Consider the following 18,798-nt stretch of genomic DNA (forward strand, 5'->3'; position numbering starts at 1 on the left):
ATCACTTGAGAGAGAGGCTGGGGAAGCTGCAAACAAACCACATGTGAGACCAGGGCACAGCTGAATGGGGGGGGGGATAACTATCCCTTGCTTTATGAACGCATCCCTTGTCTTCTATCTTTAATGTGGGCTTCTACACAGTTCAGGACACCATAATAAAACATCTGCAAACTGGAAAGATTTGAAACACTGACATTAAATACACAGTCTTATTTTATGCACAATAATAACACAACACTTCATAGATCATAAGTATGTAGACTGCATAAAAAAAAGCTAGCCAGACAATTTGTATGAGATGTATTTTGTATTGTTTCAGTTTCAGATCAAACAAAGCATAAAGTGAGTGATCGAGTTTAGGACGGTGCTTAATGGGGAAAGTTTGGGGCCACAGCCAGGAAGGAAGTTTCCATTCAGTCTAACAAGCTGCTGACACTGCTGTCAGGGGCTGGTCTCACCGTTTCACTCTGCAGCCGGGGCGGGTCGCCACTGGCCCTCCGGCATCAATTATGAATGAACTGCATTCGCTTCCTGATCACATGAAACTAATCCGCAGCAACCCTCAGCAGGGCTCTCAAATGTAGCCTCTGGGGTCGAAGCTGGGACTCGGGGCATTGAAACCAGGCTGGGGGGGGAGGAGTGACAACAGATTTCTCAATGAAGAAACTTTTTCCAAACCTGAAGCCAATAGGGAGAAACACAGAGTGTGAAACCGACCTTGTGTAGGGGCTCATATCACGGGAGCATACAACTCGGGTAATAAAATATGCCTCGTGTTTGTTTTTGTTTTCGAGATGTTGCTATTGTGCACAATATATGGGATATAGAATATGAAATGTATACAGTATATCCACACAGATAAACTACTGAAGGCAAAACATAGGACAGTATTAGCAGGAATTATACACGATACCTCACACCATTTTGACAGAGTGAGGCAGAGACATCACCATTGCTAAATTGGGCAAAGTGAAGGCCTTTTGGGAAGACTGGCTATAGTGCAACGGATCAACTCAATGACACGTCTGCTCCTCCTCTTAAAACCAGGGCCTCCATTCTCCACACAGTGCATTGCATGTGCTCCTGAGATGTCTTCTACATGGACTCGGCTCGTTTGTCTTGATCAAAACGAGGCTGGCCAGTGCCTTGAGGAACACTGCCATCGAGTCAGTGCATGTATTGCGATCACAGTGCTCAGGCAAGCACGTCACCTGGGCCATTAAGGGCTACGCTCCAGATATTCATGTCAGAGAATAAAGGGAGCCCAAAGCCCCCTGCCTACATCCCCTATAATTAGCCCATCCTTAGTGGGCCAGTTGTGAAATCTATTGTGCAGAGTTCAATTGAAACCTTACCCAGTTACGGCTCCTGCAACGTTAATCTCATAAGTGAAAAGGGAATCAATCCATGTTTTTTGTTCCTTAGCTTCTACTATATGATGTTACCATGTAAAGGGATCTCTATATGTTTTTTTATAAGTAGTAAAAGTTGGCTTCTGTACTCTATATAATAGCAGACGGCTTAAAAAACATACATACATACAAACGCCAAATATGGGCTAAGGTCCTATCTGTGAAGGATCAGTTTTGGGAATAAGGAGAGCTCAGCTCCATCAGCTTAATTATTTTGGCCTCTTTCAAAGCAGATTAGTTTACAGGAAATACAAATTCCAGACCTCTCAGTTCTGGCCTAATACAACACTCATACAATTGATGTGATTGCAAACAAATGTTGTGTGATGTAGCAACATCAAAACAAAACAAACGCACAACAAACAGATCAGTTTCTTGATTGGTTTCTTACATTCGCACATTTGTTTGGATGGCGGACCCAAATGTTCTCATCCCTTCCAGAATTACTTCGGTAAATCAGCAAAAACATTTCTGAACTTTAAACTAGCCCCGGCAAACCCCACTGTTGCTGTTCCTTTTCATGATGGACAAACATCTGTCTAGTCCATATTCTGCAAAATACATCCTTTTACAACATTTCAGAATTGATCTCTCAACACATATTCACTCTGCGTAATGCATATTGTTATTATCGCTATAATCACTCCTCCAATAGTGTTGATCAGAGATATCCTGCAGGACCACAGTCGACAGCAGCTTGAGTTGTTGTCTCAGTGGAAAGGGGTGACCGCAGCATATTGCATCTCGGCGCCATGTAGACAGTCTCCGTGATCTGGTTCACAGGGAAACTGGGAACTACGCTTCACTCAACCCTGCCTCAGTCCACCACTGTCTGAGACCCGCAGAGGTCATACTTCAGTGTGTGTACTTTTAAAGGTCACCTGAACTTAACCTTCAATTGCCAATACCTGGTTTTCACCACAGCTTAAATTGTGGAAATAACACACTCTGCAAAATGGATAGGGGGACGTTTTTTTAACACCGCTTTCCAGAAACAGCATATGAATGGAAAGAAAAGAACAACTTCTAATGTCTTGCCCCGGGCGCTTCCTGCCACATCAAGGTGAGTCAGCCACGGTTTACACCTTCGTGGAATGGAGATCAGTAGCTAATTAGGAGCTCAGAGAGTTCAGGGCTGCCCCCACGCATCGGCTCCATAACAGGGTTGTGCTCTCTGTGCAGAACCAGCGCCAGGGTTTCTGCCTCTCTGAAGGATCCTAATTGGGTCAAAGCTCAACGGTGCCCGGGCTGGCAGATGGGTGATGACAATTGGTTTATTTTTGAAGGTGTTGAGGCAGTGCGCAGAGAAGAAGGCTGCGATGCCAGCAATGCTGCCCTTGGCCTATATTTGGACATCCTTGCAGGATAGTTCGCACTGCCGGGGCACAGAGGGGAGGAACCGTGCTGCGGAAAAATGGCAAACTACAAAGGCATCAGGCTTTCAGGACTCGGACGTGTCGGGAGAGACGAACACCGGACAATGTTAGCTTTCACTGAACATGTTAATGCAGCACTGAAGGAAATGTGAAAGTGGACGTTTATATGATTTCCTGTTTCAAGCAATCGCTCTTGGATTTGGTTGACATCTTATTTACCTCTCCCTGACAACTGTGGATTTAGGGACAGTGATGAATATTGAATGCCAAAGATCATGATCAATACATTTTCATCGAAATGTTACCCTGAAGAAAATAACATATGGGGTGTTTGGAGTCACGGAAAAGATAGTAAAGCAAAACGTTTATATTTGGCAGAAATATGAATGATTATGTCAGTAGCTTGTTATGCTAATATAAATGTGTAGGGTAATATCTTCCTGAAAACAATTCCACTTCCTTAAATATGTATTATGAATTGAGATACATCAATGATTGAATTGGCCACTGGACTTCTTCTCAGCATCGACAGACTTTCTCTTTAGACAAGAAAGACGCAAATAAGGTCTGACAAGTCGTCAAATTAAAGAAGTAAACACACGCAGAAGGGGCCGTTTCCAACTGCCGATTGGGTTTGGGTTACATTTGAGTCTCGGACCACACCAGGCAAGCCTAGCTGTAATCACACCAGTGTTGCGTGAACTTAAACAATCTTTACGGAAAACAATCATGTAGATAAGTTGATTTTACATCTAGACAGGTTCGGCGAGTGTAATTGTACTCTCACTTCTGTATGGCTTGCTAACAAACACGTAAAGAACCCATTCAATATGTCAGGTGTCCCCATTTGATTCCAAGCGAATGTTATGAGAAAACAGCAGAGGCATGTGAGGAATGTGAGATTACGAGCTGAACAGGCGACAATGAGAAATGTGATTGACACAGTAGTTTGCACTCTACAAGTACTAACTCACCAACACGAGGCAGCTTTTTCAAATATTTACACTAATAATGTTTTGCCGTGTTCTTGTGTTAGCGTACATCCAAGTGGTGTCTGTCGGGTGGACCACAAATTAGTACTTACTGTTGTAACCCAAGCAAAGCCTGTATTTTGCAACTCTGGGAAGGCGAGACGCCGAGTACATTAGTGTTTCCAAAGTCCTTCAAGGATATGGTTGGCTCACAGAAAACAACAACAGACTCTGTAATATTGTGAGGCATCTGAGTCTTGTCAAAAAGTTTTGCACAAACACAGTCAGCAATGATGTGAGACAGGATTTTCTTTGCACAAAATATGAAAGCAGAGACTGTAGCGAGAACGTCAACACACTCCTGCCCTGCTCAGTGTACGTGTCCAGCCCAACAGCGTCGGCTTTGTGTTTGACTTGGAAAGCGACGTCTGTTAAAATCAGTCAGACAGCTTGTCTTACATGGATATCATTGATATATATTTTTACAGTGTGCCCTCTATACAATTGCCATTTGTTCTTTTGTTCCTCCAAACAGATGTTTATTCAACAGGTCAAGAAACACGCCACCTTTGCTATTTCATATCCGAAAAGACGCATTAGTTTTCTCACAATATTATTTCCGCCTCCAAAAGCAGATATGTGTGTCTTAGCTTCTGTTTGGGGCTCAGATGTTGTGTGGAAACTGAACTGATCTTGGCTACAGACCCCCACGTTCCCTGTGTTGGCAGAATGTTGTATCAAATGCGCATAAATTGCAAGAGTGTGAATGTACATCTTATTAGGGTCTGAGACCAGATGCCATACACTGTTTGGCCAGATCTAATGACTATGCAGTGGTACGCACAGGCAGAGAAGAAGGTATTCAGATTAGCCATGTATTCCAAAAAGCAAAACAAAACTAATACAATATTTATATAGGTTTAAATGTATTTATTAATGAGAGTATGAGACCTCCCGGTTGTACAGCCAACACCGTTTGGTTCTCAGCTTGAATTGTAGGGGAACGCAAACACATACACATGTGTTGACATTAAACTATCACCTGTGATGTTCTGGATGCCGGACATGACATGGCTTTAATACAATTTTCAAATCATATCATATACAAATCAGTGTGTTATACTTATTTTCCTCACTAAATCCTCGATTTACTGTGATTCCATAGAATGACCAGCCTCTTTTCAGCTACATAAGTGACCAAAGGATACAGGACTGGACAGGAAACGTTCCTCAGCTGTAGTGAAAAAGCACTGTCATGCGATGGCACCGAAGCCTATGTTTTGCAGATTCATGCCATGAAAGAATAGGATTGGTATTCCAACCATAAATCGATGGAAAAACACAAGGAAATCCTTTTCCAAGGGCGCTCGAGTGACAGAAACCAGAGCTAGGGGGTGTGGGGGGCACGCTCATTTATAAGCTATCCTGCTATATAAGGAAAAATATTCACATATGAACCTGGACTATTTCAGTATAAGCGATGTTTAGCCTGTTCAACAAATACAACATCAAGGGTATTCAAATACTTGTTTTCCCCTTTTAAACAGGCCTATTTGTTTTTGATATTTGAACTCTCTTGACAAACACTTGCACAGAGGTCTGCATTAAAGTGTCCCCAGGAAGTTTCCATTCACATTTTCCCATAATTTGTTGTGGCACTCAGTCACTGTTTTGCCCTTTGATGTGGTTTACTTTATAGGAATAATGACACTAAACTCAGGGATCACATTAAAGATGCTCATAAGTGTATATACACAAACTCACTGAGTTATCTATCATCACCATCAGCCCCTGCAGGATGAAGGCCTGCCAAAGATGTTTCCACTCTACAACTTCACTTTTCCACGTCACTCCTGCGAAGTTTATTTCATCTTCAATCTTCTATGTGGTCATCTTCTTGGTCTTTTATAATCTCTCGGGATCCATTCGATATCTTCCTTTGTTCATCTTTGATCTATTCTCCTTGCAATGTGTCCATTTGCCACTTTAATATGTTCTCTCTTTCAAAGATCTCATATTTTGGTTTGTTCTCAGATCCATTGATGTATTATTCTATCTCTTCGTGTTATTCCAAACAAACAACTTTGCATGCATCTTTGTGTTGTGCACAGTTTCTGTAACATTTTTGCATTGTGTGATCAGGTTTCACATCCAAGTGAGCACTGGTAGTGTGCATAGATCAAAGACTTTTCTCTTCAATCAAGTGGGTAGACTTCCTTTGAACAACATGCTGTTTCTCCCAAATGCACTCCATCCCATTTTCACGCTGTTGATTTCTTCCATAATATCTCTGTCTGCGCTGATTTGTTGTCCAAGGTAGACATAACTTTTGACTCATCCAAGTATCCATTGATCTACTTTTCTTAGATTTACCAAAGCTTTAATTTTGGATTTACTCTGGTTAATTTTCTTCTTCCCAGGCCCAAATCTTGAACTCTTCTTCATTAGCAGTTCTGTTATCTGACATAATTCATTAGATCAGAGCTGCATTCCAGAGCACATTCCTCATTAAAGCCCGAGGCCTGAGTGGGGCATTTTCACAGGGTTTGTATTTGGTCAAGATTGGGGAGTTTGCACTTTTCTTTATTTTTATATTATCCTGCACACTACACCAGTATCTCAAATTATAATTCCTGTCCATTTCACCTGCATATATCTCTGCCCAATATGGATTCCAATAGACTGCCTGAAGCAATGAGATCTTCACTGTAGTGCGCTCTGCTTTCTCCATTACACTAGTGTCAATTTCAATACACCGGGGCCTTTCTCACACAAATGCTGCTTGCCATGTTTACAGGTCACTGATACCAAAATCGATTGTGTTTGTAACAATTTCTCATATGAATAACAGGGAATACAATATAATTCAATTTGTACATCCCCAGTTAAATATATTTATTTATTTTAATTAAAATACTAAAATGTCACAGTGCACAGGAATAATGGCCTATTCCCCTGTAGTCAAATTGACCACACGCTAAATCCCACTAACGTCACAATCTATTAGATGAAGAATAGTGTGAATACAAATGAATGCCATGTCATAACGTGAAACACGATAGAAGGAGAGAATAAATCACTTTTTTCCCCCAGAAAGAAATAACATACACCTGGGTAACGAATGCCAAACTAATCCCACCATTCATCTGAGGTGCATTTTAAGTTGCTCAACAACATCAGAATAATTAGGGACATTTCTAATAAAAACTGCTCAGAATTTCTCCATTAAATCATACCTACTCAGAAATTAGCTTTATTTTCTCACTGTAATTACACATCAAGAAGGCCACATTTCTAGCTTATAAAACACTTGGCAGAGCTAATGTGGATGAACGGCGGCAGTGTCTGTTGATTTCAGAGAATTTTCAATCCCTTGGTATAAAGAAAAGCAAGACCTTGCAGATCTGCTGTCAATCCTATGAGGTATCACTTGTCACTAAGTGGCGAAGGACATGTTCTGGCAAGGGAATAACCTATGTCTGCCCGTGTGTGAATGTGGCAGTGTTGTTAAAATGTCCGGATGCATTTTACGGTCTGTACTCTCACAGATCTATGTACAATGATGACTGCCACGCTTCAGTCATGCATCCTGTAGCAGAACTGAAACTCGATGCAGGTTTTGTCTTTCTCGGGAAGAGGACTAGACAGAAGCATTTAGGGAAGGTTATTCTTTATCCTTCTCACATTCCACACACTAATGATTGCACTAAAATGTTTTTCCCCATTTTTTTACTTTACAGTTTGCTATTTAAATTATCCTTTTTTTTCGATGGCCAAACTGACTGCAAGTTGAGTCCCTGCACTATTGCATGACAACTAAGACACTGGATTACTTTGCTAGGATCACATACAGTCACTTCAGCACTGTACCCTGACAGCGGAGCGCATGCCACCGTTTAATCCAGTTAAACACTGCTCCCTGTGCTGACAGCCTCTCACACACATCAAAGAGACACCGGACAAAGAGGGAACCGGGAGAAGCAACTTTACCAGATTCCATCCATGTGCCTCAGAGAGCTGGTGGACCTGGACCTCGGCTTCATAACAATACTCATTTTGAAGCTTTTACTCCTGGATGCTCTTGCTCAGATGAAACTTTGCTCCTTTAATCCTCGGACGCCCAAACTCCGATCCCCATGGCCAGCACTAAAAACATTTGGTCTTCAAGAAATCCAGCTCCCAGACAACAGGGAAGACGTGGAAAATCACTTGTTTGAGAGAGGAAACGGTTCAAGGGTGTGCCGGCAAAACAACAGCTCTCTTCTTTCCCCCACAGGGGAGGGATGATTTGCCTTTCCCCTGCTCCCTGCCTTGCCTCTGCCTGTGGACGCACAGGACTGCAGTGCCGGTGTTGTTTGAGTCGCACGGGAGCCCGGGACCTGGAGAAGCAGCTACCTCTCCTGCAGTGTCACTATTCACACCAATTAGACAGGTTTACAGGTCACCGATACCTCAGCCCGCGAGGAGCGCCTGTGTGTGACACCAGCATGCACACATGCAGGCGTAGCTGGGGAATTGTTGAATGGGAACGCTTTCTCAGCACGACTACATGATTGCACCAGAGGAGTTGGAAGAAATGGGGAGGGAGGGCAGAGGGAGGGAGGGAGGGAGGGAGGGAGGGAGAGAGGCAGGCATGGGGGAGGGAGGAAGAGAGAGAGAGAGAAAAGAGGGACAGAGAAAGACAGTCTTGAAGGTACCCTGCGGGAGCCGGGGCCAGAGAGTCAATTTTTGCATTCTGCCTGGGGAACTTTTTCCCCTCTTCTGCGTCTTCTTTGCATGCAGTACATTACAACAGATTCATCTCTGTGTTAACTGTGCTCAATTACACGGCACTCTCCAGCCCTGACGTCAATCAGACCAGAGAGGAGTCCACGAGGTTAATTCAAAGTAGGCATTCATCGCTTTAGCAAATTACAATTAAACTCCTGGGAAGACTACAAGTTTTTTTTTTTTCCAATTAGAATTTGCTTCAGTAGCCACTTTTATGATGAAAGTAGAGGGACACTATTTTCATGTAAAGCTATCTATGAACTGAATTTGAAGGTACACAAATTGCACTGTACAAAGAGAATGAACCAGCTATATAAAATGCACTACAAAATACCGTAACCAAACAGATATACTAAAGTATATGTCTATGCATATGTGTATGTATACTGTTAAATAAAATGGGTTGATTGTCTTGTATGACACATAAAAACTGATACAATAATTTATTACTTGTAAATGTAAAAAAAACATCTGTCAGGGAACAGTAGCCTACATATTTTGTGTGTTTCTGTGAATAGTTTTCATGTTGAAAACTACATTTTGGCTTTACAGTTTGAAAATGTAACAGTGAGATTAAAAGCTGACGTTTCTGAAGTCTGTAATACTTTGGGTTGATCATAATTCACCTCATAATTGACCTGAATAGCTAAGATTGCGGAAACACTAGCTTTTTTCCTACAGCGAATATAGACAGAGCTTTCTGCCGGCACAGATCTCTGTCCCATATTCTGTGTAGACATTACTGTTATTTTTTATCTTTCACTGAGAGGCTGTTTAATGGGTGAAGTCAACTGAACTTCTATTTGCTGAGCTGCCGGAAACTTTAAGTAAACAGTACCTACGCTATAACATAAGTACTCTTCATACCTTGAATTTGCATAAAATACCTCCAGAGACAAGTCAAATAGTTGTGTAATCTTATGTGTACGATCTCATCCGGAACATATCTGGATTTTGAAATCACAGCAGCACATTTTAACACATTATGACAGTGCCTTTATACCTGGTAAGAAGATGCAACGTTTAATTATAATTTTTAAAAATACCATATGTGTTTTTTTTTTTTTACTTTATAAAATAGCTGCATCTTAGTTCTCCAATGTAAACAACTCATAAAATAAGGGTGTATTATTTATTCACTATTACTCAACACATTCAGAGTACTACTGGGAATGATTCACAAAGAAGTTTCTCTCTCAAAACTATTTGTTTCTGTGGCTCTATTGTGGCTGACCTTGCTAAAACGCTGCCAATAGTAGACATGTTTCTTCACCTGAAACTGCGCAGGTGGCAGATAAACTGACAGGTACGCACTGAGGTCAAATGTTTATCCAAAGACTGATACGCAACATAATAAACGATGTGTGCAGAGTAGCGTAATGCCAAAGGGGAATTTTACTTGAGCGGGTGAACCGACAGCAGACAGGATATGAGACCTTAAGAGTCTCGTTCAAAAGTGTAATAATGAACAACTCTGCCATAACTTCATTGAGCGATAAGAATGCTTTACATGTTTATGACGCCAAGAAACCCGGGATTAAAGCCTCGTCTGTCTGTGACATTTGTCACGGATGACAAAGGGACTGAAAATGCTGTCAACATCAACAGGGTGGAAAGATCATAATCTCAAGTGATGCCTCTGAAATGGCGAAACAAAGAAAACAAACATCCACATGTTTTCTTATTACGCAGATTTAGAAGCAAAACTAATGAATCAGAGAAAACAATATTCTGTAGAACTACTGGGAGTGGAAAAAATCCACATATCTGGGTACAGACACAATTAAAATGATGATTGAATCGATTTGTCTACAATTTTGCCTTTCATTCTTTCTATCCAGGTCAAAAAAATTGTAAATTCGAAACTTGTTATTCAAAACACAGTATCCCGAACAGGTCTTCAATAGCATACATGTTTGTTTACGAGTTCGGAGGTCAGGCAGGTGTGTTTTGGAAAACAAGCTCTAGGCAGCAGAGACAATGGGATGTGAAGGGGAAAAATTAAAGCCATACATAGAGATGCTTTTCTCCACAGTGTATAGAAAGTGACACATACAAATATGTTTATACATTGTTATATTTATATATATATGTTAATGTTTCTGATATAAATTTGTCATCCTAGAAAGCTTTAGTACAGTTCAAATATATAAGCTTGCTGGGGCAATAAGAACAGGGTCAAATAATGAGTAATAAAAATTCAGTTTTCTCTTAATCACTGGGGAAATATGACTCATCCGAGATCCATTTATTGGGTATGGGTTATAGTATTTATTTTATATTTTTTGATAAAGACACAAAACAGATACAGACTATGAAAATGCCACTTTCCAATGTATCTGGCACTTAAAGTCACTAAGGTCTAGACTCAGTCAAACCATTGACCCTTCTGCGGTTTAAGTTATTGTAAGAAGCCGGTTTCTATGACCACGATTCTTAAATATGCTCATAAAAAACGCAGTGTCACAGCTCTTATCGCATCTAAAACAATAACAAAGTGTGCGTAAGATTTTGGCTATTTCTTGTACCTACAAACTATCCATACTGCATCTCTTTAAAGACAAACAGCATTCCACATAACAGTGATTTTTATTTGTTAAGAATTTGAAATTAAAAAACATTAATCAATTAGGTTGTGAAGTGAATGAAAAATTAAGTATAGTAAATTAGTTTCCCCCCCGTCCTTGATAACATAACTTTATGAATTAGACACACTGTTTTGCCACAATGCAGTGGGTCTTATTCTACTTCCCCCTGGAATGCAGATCAATTCTACAACCATTTCACGTAAGAAAAAAGAAAACAAAGCACACTCTCAAAGACATGACGCACATTCAAGCTGAATTGAACTTTTTAAAATGCTTCCCCCCCGAGCCACAAATTAGGGCAGTGCATTTCTTTTTAAACTGGCCAGAGTTTGACAAATGTGACTAGCGTGCTTCAGGCCACACTGACGTGCTGAGGAAAAACATTTTAATTGAAGGGAAAAGCACAGCGAATGCTAAACAGGTAGTTTCGTCAGCAACTAATCTAAGACAATTGCATTTCCTTTTTAACAAGATAATTTGCAAATCTGTGGCAAATCAGACTGAATTCAATACCATAACATTCATAAACAAAGTGATTGTGTCTCTCACCCTACTGTGGGAACCTGAAGTTAAATTTGCGGAACTTTGTTAACTACAGATTGAATTGCGGGCTGGATTTAGTGTAAAGGGTCTCTATTTCTGTGTTACTGCAGTTTTAGTTTAGGGTTGTGTTGCGTGTGTTGTCATCAGGTCACAGGCGCTCATTTTAATGAGGTGGGGATCTGTATCTATACCTCACAACCATCACACTCGTACAAAAACATGAAAGCAGAGAAAGAGAGAGACTTTGTTGTCGGCGTGTGGTTGTTTGTGTGTGTGTGTGTGTCTCATCAGGACTCGAACAACGATTTGAGCGTCGGCCCTCACAGATGGAAAGCACGAGAATAGTTATCAGATAACTGGAGGTTAAATACAAAAAGATTATCATTCCACTCTTTTCTGGCCTGCGATTCCCCCAGGAAGGCGACTTGTTTTCCAGGGATTTCAAAGGCTATTACACGAACCACATCCCAATCCCCAATCATTGTAGGCACCGGAAGTTTGCAAGGAGATAAGGCTGTGATACAAAAGTATGTTCCACGGCTTAGCTGTGCATTGGAAAAAATAATTAGGAACCTTGTGCTCAAAGTGACTTCTTTAAAACCTATTCATATCTCTTAATCTGAAGGAGCGAACTGGAGCCAAGCAGCAGAGCCCTCTGGTGCCCAAAACAGGAAGTTCATGAATCTCGTGACAACATTTGAAGGAGAATAAACACTACTGCAATATTAATGTCAGGCTTCACGCGGTATTATTAAGGTGCAGCGAAGATTGTCAATAAATGTCAAATATACGGATACGGATATTTATTTCTCATGCCAAATGGCGGATGTGACCTTTTCATGACATAATTATATCAACGGACACACACACACCCATGCACACACAAACTGCTAAATAATTTCCTTCCTCTTCTTCCAAAAGCTGAACTGCAAAGCCTCTCAACATGCATTGGTCCTCCCCACACACTCTCGGTTCTCGGTAGTGCTTGGTGGCATTTACAAAGTTTGCCATAGTCTTCTAATGCAGTTGCGTTTCTGAATCCTGCAACAGGATGCTTTCTGTCAATATCGATAGTGCTCAGTGCCACTTTTGGGACTTTTTGAATCTGTGGGACCAAATGTTTTAGTAGAGTAACAGAAAAAGCTGCAATATAATGTGTTGTACAAGTGCACAGATATACAGACTCTCTAATTAATAGGCTTTGCAAGAGTTCCCAAAGAGCACCTGTTCATTGTGGGACCGTCCATGGCACGGAAACAGTAGGAGGGGGTTAATTAACCCTTGTGGGGCTGCTGTTTGCATCACAAGCAACAGTGTGGATGGTATCGGCTCCTTCCTGCCAAAGAATCAAAGTGGTTTCCTGAGCCGCATTTGCAGTTACTGCTCGAGGATTGAGCACATGTGCTCAATAAGGTTCAATCTCCAAATACAAAAGCGTCCCGAGTTGAGACAAGGAATGCAACAGGAACACAGGTCAATAATCATGTGACATCTCAACATCTCATTCATTACAGCTCACGGGGTTCACACGGCTGGTCTGGATAGCGTGTATGAGTTCGTAGAATTGACCAAAATAAAGTTATTATACTGAGGAAATCCAGTCTGAACAGGGACCCCTTTGTGTGCGTTATATTATTTGTCCCAAAACAGCAAATTCCAGACGGATTGTCTTTCATAAATCGGATGCTTCTGTCAGGACGTGCACAGTGATTGTACAACGCCCCGTCTTTACAGAAGTCAGCGTCAATCTGCAACATAAGTAACTTCCCCTGTTACTTGCAGTTGTAATAATATTTCATGGGGCCTAAAAAGGAACAGTAAAGCACAAACACTTTTCTTAAGTCCTCTGAAGCGAATCACACACATTGTGCCATGTCCCCTATCTTCATCCATTTGCCTTCAATCAAATAATCTTAATGTTTACCAATAGGAACAAAGTGTTATTAACTTAGAGGAAAATATTAAATCTGCTGCAGCCTAGAAAAAACAAATAAATACTGTACTTAATATTTGAATTGTTGTTATATGTGTCCCTTACCTAGACCAGGCATCTGTGCACAATCATCATTGCTCACTGACCTCAAAAGTTTAGTAGCCTGTAGATTACAAAATGTATATATTTGTACTGTACTGTACTGATGCAATCGTTACAATAGTTAACAGCTTTTCTAAGAGCAGTAGCTAATTTATAAAAAGCCATAGCACTAATCCACACAGGGCTTAGGTACAAATGGCGAGCACGGAGCCCTGCAAGAACTAAAAGCTGTAGGCGCACACCTCGTCAACACCAGAAATCACACTTACTAACCCTCTACCACGTCCTAAAAAAGCAAGTCACCATGTTTGTAAAAGACACAAGCAATAGTCTGCTTCCACCTCTTTAAAACCTCTGCTGTCACCTTGTGCCCTTCAAGAGAGCGCTCTGTGCAGGTGGATCAGCAACGCGAGCGAGAGACAGACACCGGTACCTGTAGGACTTCAGAAAGCGCTTTCTCTTCTTGGTCCTGGCAGCACAGCGAGGCCCGAAAGCCCCCACAGGATCCCAGTGGAGATCCATCAGAAGAGGAGCCAGGCGGGAAGCAAAAGCAGGGCAGTGCGGCTCGCAGGTACCCTGCTGTGGTCATGTAGCTCGCCGAGCGAGAACTGCGACAGGGACTTCCCTCACACGGCAACACGCAAGGCTCAGAGCCCTGGACGTCTGACAACAGGCTCTGCAGGATTTCGCAGGCTGCTCAGTGACAACTGCCTTTCGCCACAGCTTTCGAATTAAGTACTTTCAGTTGCTATTATCTCTCCAATCATGCTGTGGGGAGATCTTAAATCTTCAGTCCAGAAAATTGAATAGTAAAACAAATGTTTTATTGCTATAAGAATATCCAATATGCACAACCTTAAACGGGAATTTCAACTTTACTGTTACTTTGTCTATCAATGCACTTATTGTCAGAAACAGAAAAAAAGGACATGTTTAAGATGCTTTAAAAAACAAACAAAAAAAACACATGCAGCCGTTCCTTGCCATACTTACATAACACATAAACCATTACAAACTATATCATATAAATAGACACATACATAAAATAAATAGACAACTGATTCTATTTTTATAGAGAATGCAAACTTCTGTTCCACAAATATGTATTCACAATGAAAGGCCTGAGAAGGATGCACATTTCACTCTTAAAAACTATAAAAATTGTTTTTACACACGTTAATCTTGTATATGTGTAAACCACCAGTCGCTCTAACTGAGCAGTGCTGGGGAGGTAATCCGGTAAGGGCCTCTTTTCCCCCCCGCCTCGCCGGCTCCCGGTCGCTGACGTCAGCCTGCATCACCGGCTGCCTCTGAAAGGAATTAATCGTCTAAGAGACAACAGCCTCGCTCTGTGAACGGTTCCCGGCCGTGTGCTTCATTTATCCATTTATCAGCCTCGTGCCAGAGTTCACTTAATTCCCATTGATAGAGTCTGAATGGTCTGAGAAGTGGCCTTTGACTGCAGAATGTAGGGTGCAGTCAATCAGCTTTGTTGCTTTTTTTTTGTTGGATCGGATGTGCTTCAGCTCTGCAATCTTGTCTTTCCTTTTTGTTAAATGTTTTGTCCAGTACCTGATTTTAATTCTTCCAACTTCAGCTATTGCGTGAGTTACAATAACTTGCTAAAATGTATTCTACACGGATGTCCTCTTCTATGTTTTCTGCACAGTATGGGCAGTTTTGCTCTGAATCGGCATACTTCATTGCTTCCAAACAATAAAGGTTCAAAAACTGAAGTAAAATAAACAAATGACAACTACTTATAACAACTACTTATAACTGTGAGTTATAAAGATTTATTTTATTCAGAATGAACAATACTTTATTATGAATTATCAGAGTGTTATGCAAGTTTATAGAAATTTGTGAATAACAAATATATGAATTAAATATATATATTTCCTTTGCTATTTTTTAAGTCTGTTTCTGAATAAGTCAGATCTGTACATTATAGCTATGGTTGTTAGCTGTGTGTTGTTTTTTACTTTGTTTTCCTGCTTCTGTACATAGTATTGTTTTTGCATAGTTCAATATCCTATTAGAAATATGAGATAACCTGATTGTTTAAATTAATATCTCCTGATACCTTCGAGTAAATGGAGATACCAATAAGCAGAAACTTGTTTAACCTGTTAGATAAAGCTATACAATAAGAATGGTTAATATTGTAATTTAGAAAACCACAGTGATTTATAGATAAAATGATATACTGAACAACATATTCTAATAAGCAAGGAAAGAAAATATGAACAAACAATATAAACTTCTTTTCATGTTTCATTGCTTTCTTTCAACAGGTAGACGGTCTAAAATTGCTAACACAGCAGCCAAGCTAAAATAAGTCACTGATATAAGCTCCTTACAATGTCTATAATTGAACAATCAGATTATGTCTGGTATTTCAATGGTTTCAAACAGCCGACACATTACACTAAGCCACAATGAGTCCTGTACCCTCCTGGGGTAATACCCCACTCAGAGGTGTTTACCAGGGAAACAGAGGACACTCATGCCAGCGTTCCAGTGTCCCTAATCCAACTCCAGAATCGAGATCAAAGTCAGTCTTTCACTGTTCATTTCCACGCTTTTAACAACATTCGCACAATCACGCGTGCTGGGAACCTCCGAAACACACAACTGCATGGCGGTGAGTTCAAGACCCTGTCCAGGGCGGTGACATTTAACATTTTAAATTCAAGATCTTCGATTAGTACGCCACCAAATAAAGATGACGTACTAATCAAAGATCTTGAATTTAAAATGTTGTCTGGACGGGCGTACACAACCTGTCCGGTCATGTGTGACTTCTGTCCTAACCAACGCACAAGGTACTGTGTTTAAACAACACATCTGGATGAAATATAATCTGCATTCTGTTTAAATAAGACGTAATAAGACAGGTAGCCTTAAGTTTACAAACATCAGTATTTATCAGGAACACGTGGAAGCCATGCCCGGCTGTAGCTTTAAATGATGCACAGTAGTTTGTTATGGCTGCATGTTGCACAGGCGGTTCATGTGACAGCGGACACATCCTTGTAGAAAGAAGCAGAATCTTTTCAGACGGTATATGTGTGGGATTGATACGTTGAGAAAGAAAAGTACCCGATCAATGTTATTGTGGCCCATAAACCCCAGGATGTGTGAGCACACGCATGTCAAGCTGACAGGTTTATCAGCGCTTTACACCCATTAGGTCTCCAGGGCTGTTCTTATCAACGAAGAATAAAATCAAAACATTCTCAAACTTAATGTCATCTATACGGCTCCCTTTCTGGGAAATGAGCAGAAGGTTTTAATGGTTATATCTCTGCTGGACTTCCACAATAGATTTAATCATAAACAAAAAGGCCAATAAGCCATATGGACACACTGTTTCAATTGACTGCTTTCTATCTGTTGGCACAGCTTGTTCTATATTTATAGTAATAACAAGCAGGGAGGGAAAACAGCCCCTATATATACATGTGTATCCATTTGTGTTTGTCTATATAAACTATAGTGATTCACAGATGTCATAGTTTCTGTTTTCACATGATACATTCTGCTAAACAGAAACATCTTATTTGCAAAGTAATGTTTATTTTATGGTAGAGCTGTAGGTGAGGAACTTACTGCCACCTACTGTTTACTTTGAATAATGCAATTAGACCAGAATTATACCTCAATATCATTGACCTGTTAAAGTTGTACAGAGGTTACGTCAATTCATATTTCATGTTATGAAAGGAAATATGGCATCTCAGAGAAGGAATAAGATATGAAACATATTTACGCACAATTTCATTTATATTGAGTCACTGCAACTGGTTCTCAGGCAGAATAAACATGCATTTAATTGTGTGTTCAATTTAAAAAATATATATAATGTTTTCAAGATTACTTATTTTTCAAGTACTGTCATAAGACCAGATTTAAATAACTGTAATGTTAAATAATCAAAAACTACCAATTAAAGTGACTTAACCTGAAATATATCACATTACTAATTAAGCTGTTATCTTCTTTGGCCTATTTTCAAAATCTACAATGTAATGCTGTGGCACTTTTCATTCACTCGCCTGGTACAAAAATATAAATCACTGAATCAGCAGTTTCTTCATTTCAGAGCTGGGCTGAAATGAGATGTCAATGTTTTACCTCTGCCATGTCCCATTTTATTCACGCTCACTTTTATAGGAGACATAAGAGGCTGTACTTACCTGGAAAAAAAAGAGAAAAAAGAAAACGTTAATACAATTGCAAGATCTTGGCGACTGATACAAGCACACAAAATTAAACAACATCAGTCTGTGCTCCCGAAGTGGAAGAGCATGTGGTTAAGTAGCTTTACATATCCTCAGCGGTTTGCTGTGGAAAGTTGTGTGTAATCTGGGCCTAAGGGCCAGTTTCTGTGCTACATGGATACGTCAATGTATAGGTTAACAGACTTCATAATACACTGCCTGCCATTAATGCATGCCTCAGAGGAACAGATACTGCTGTAAACCACTGTATAGGGGATGTAAAAGACACTGAACTACAAACGAAACTCACAGAAACAAATGGAAATTGATATTATAGTTATTCTGTGGTTCCCAGACATCAATATAGGTGGTGCATCCAATACATATTTGTACACCTGCTGCCTAATTAAATATCTTATCTCCGCTGCAAAAGGCAGACTCAGGTTTGATGTAAAATGTGAAATTTAAACAGAATAACACATTAAAACAGATGGTCTCAGCAGATGGGCCATTATCGGGTTTCCGTAACAACTGTGAAATTCCGGGTTTTCAAATATTCATTTCTGGGTTGTTTTCTCTCTAGACTCGCCCACCCCGTCATTATTGCTCCTGTCGGGGCTACTGAATAATTGATTAGGGTTGATACTGAGTGAACCTGTGCTCGAAGGGAGATTGTTTAGCCGCGCGATTCATCGCATCTGAGATGCAAAATCCAAAAAGAAAACCAATGACCTTCATTTACCTCAATTTCTGGTGCTCGAGACCGTTTTATTTTATTGTTTTACGAAGAAGGATACTATCAGGGTGGGTTAACTACCTTCTACTGCTAAAGCGTATACTAAAACATAATAATAATAACATGCAGTCCATTAGCTGT

At 40.4% G+C, this 18,798-nt stretch overlaps 1 protein-coding gene across 3 annotated transcripts in view; it reads right to left on the reverse strand.

The window, feature by feature from the left end:
- The window catches only part of pde4d (phosphodiesterase 4D, cAMP-specific), a 270,138-nt gene that overhangs the window by 45,756 nt on the left and 205,584 nt on the right, over positions 1-18,798 (reverse strand). Inside the window, exon 1 of one of the 3 annotated variants that reach the window (XM_066711417.1) lies at positions 7,750-8,333. The exons of the other annotated variants lie outside the window; for them this stretch is intronic. Within the exon in view, the coding sequence (XP_066567514.1) occupies positions 7,750-7,814 (65 nt within the window). The 5' untranslated portion in view covers positions 7,815-8,333. Of the gene's footprint in view, positions 1-7,749; positions 8,334-18,798 lie in introns of those variants that run through there. 3 annotated transcript variants of the gene reach the window in all.

The sequence above is a fragment of the Amia ocellicauda genome, chromosome 8 (genome assembly GCF_036373705.1).
Source record: "Amia ocellicauda isolate fAmiCal2 chromosome 8, fAmiCal2.hap1, whole genome shotgun sequence".
NCBI classification, from domain to species: domain Eukaryota; kingdom Metazoa; phylum Chordata; class Actinopteri; order Amiiformes; family Amiidae; genus Amia; species Amia ocellicauda.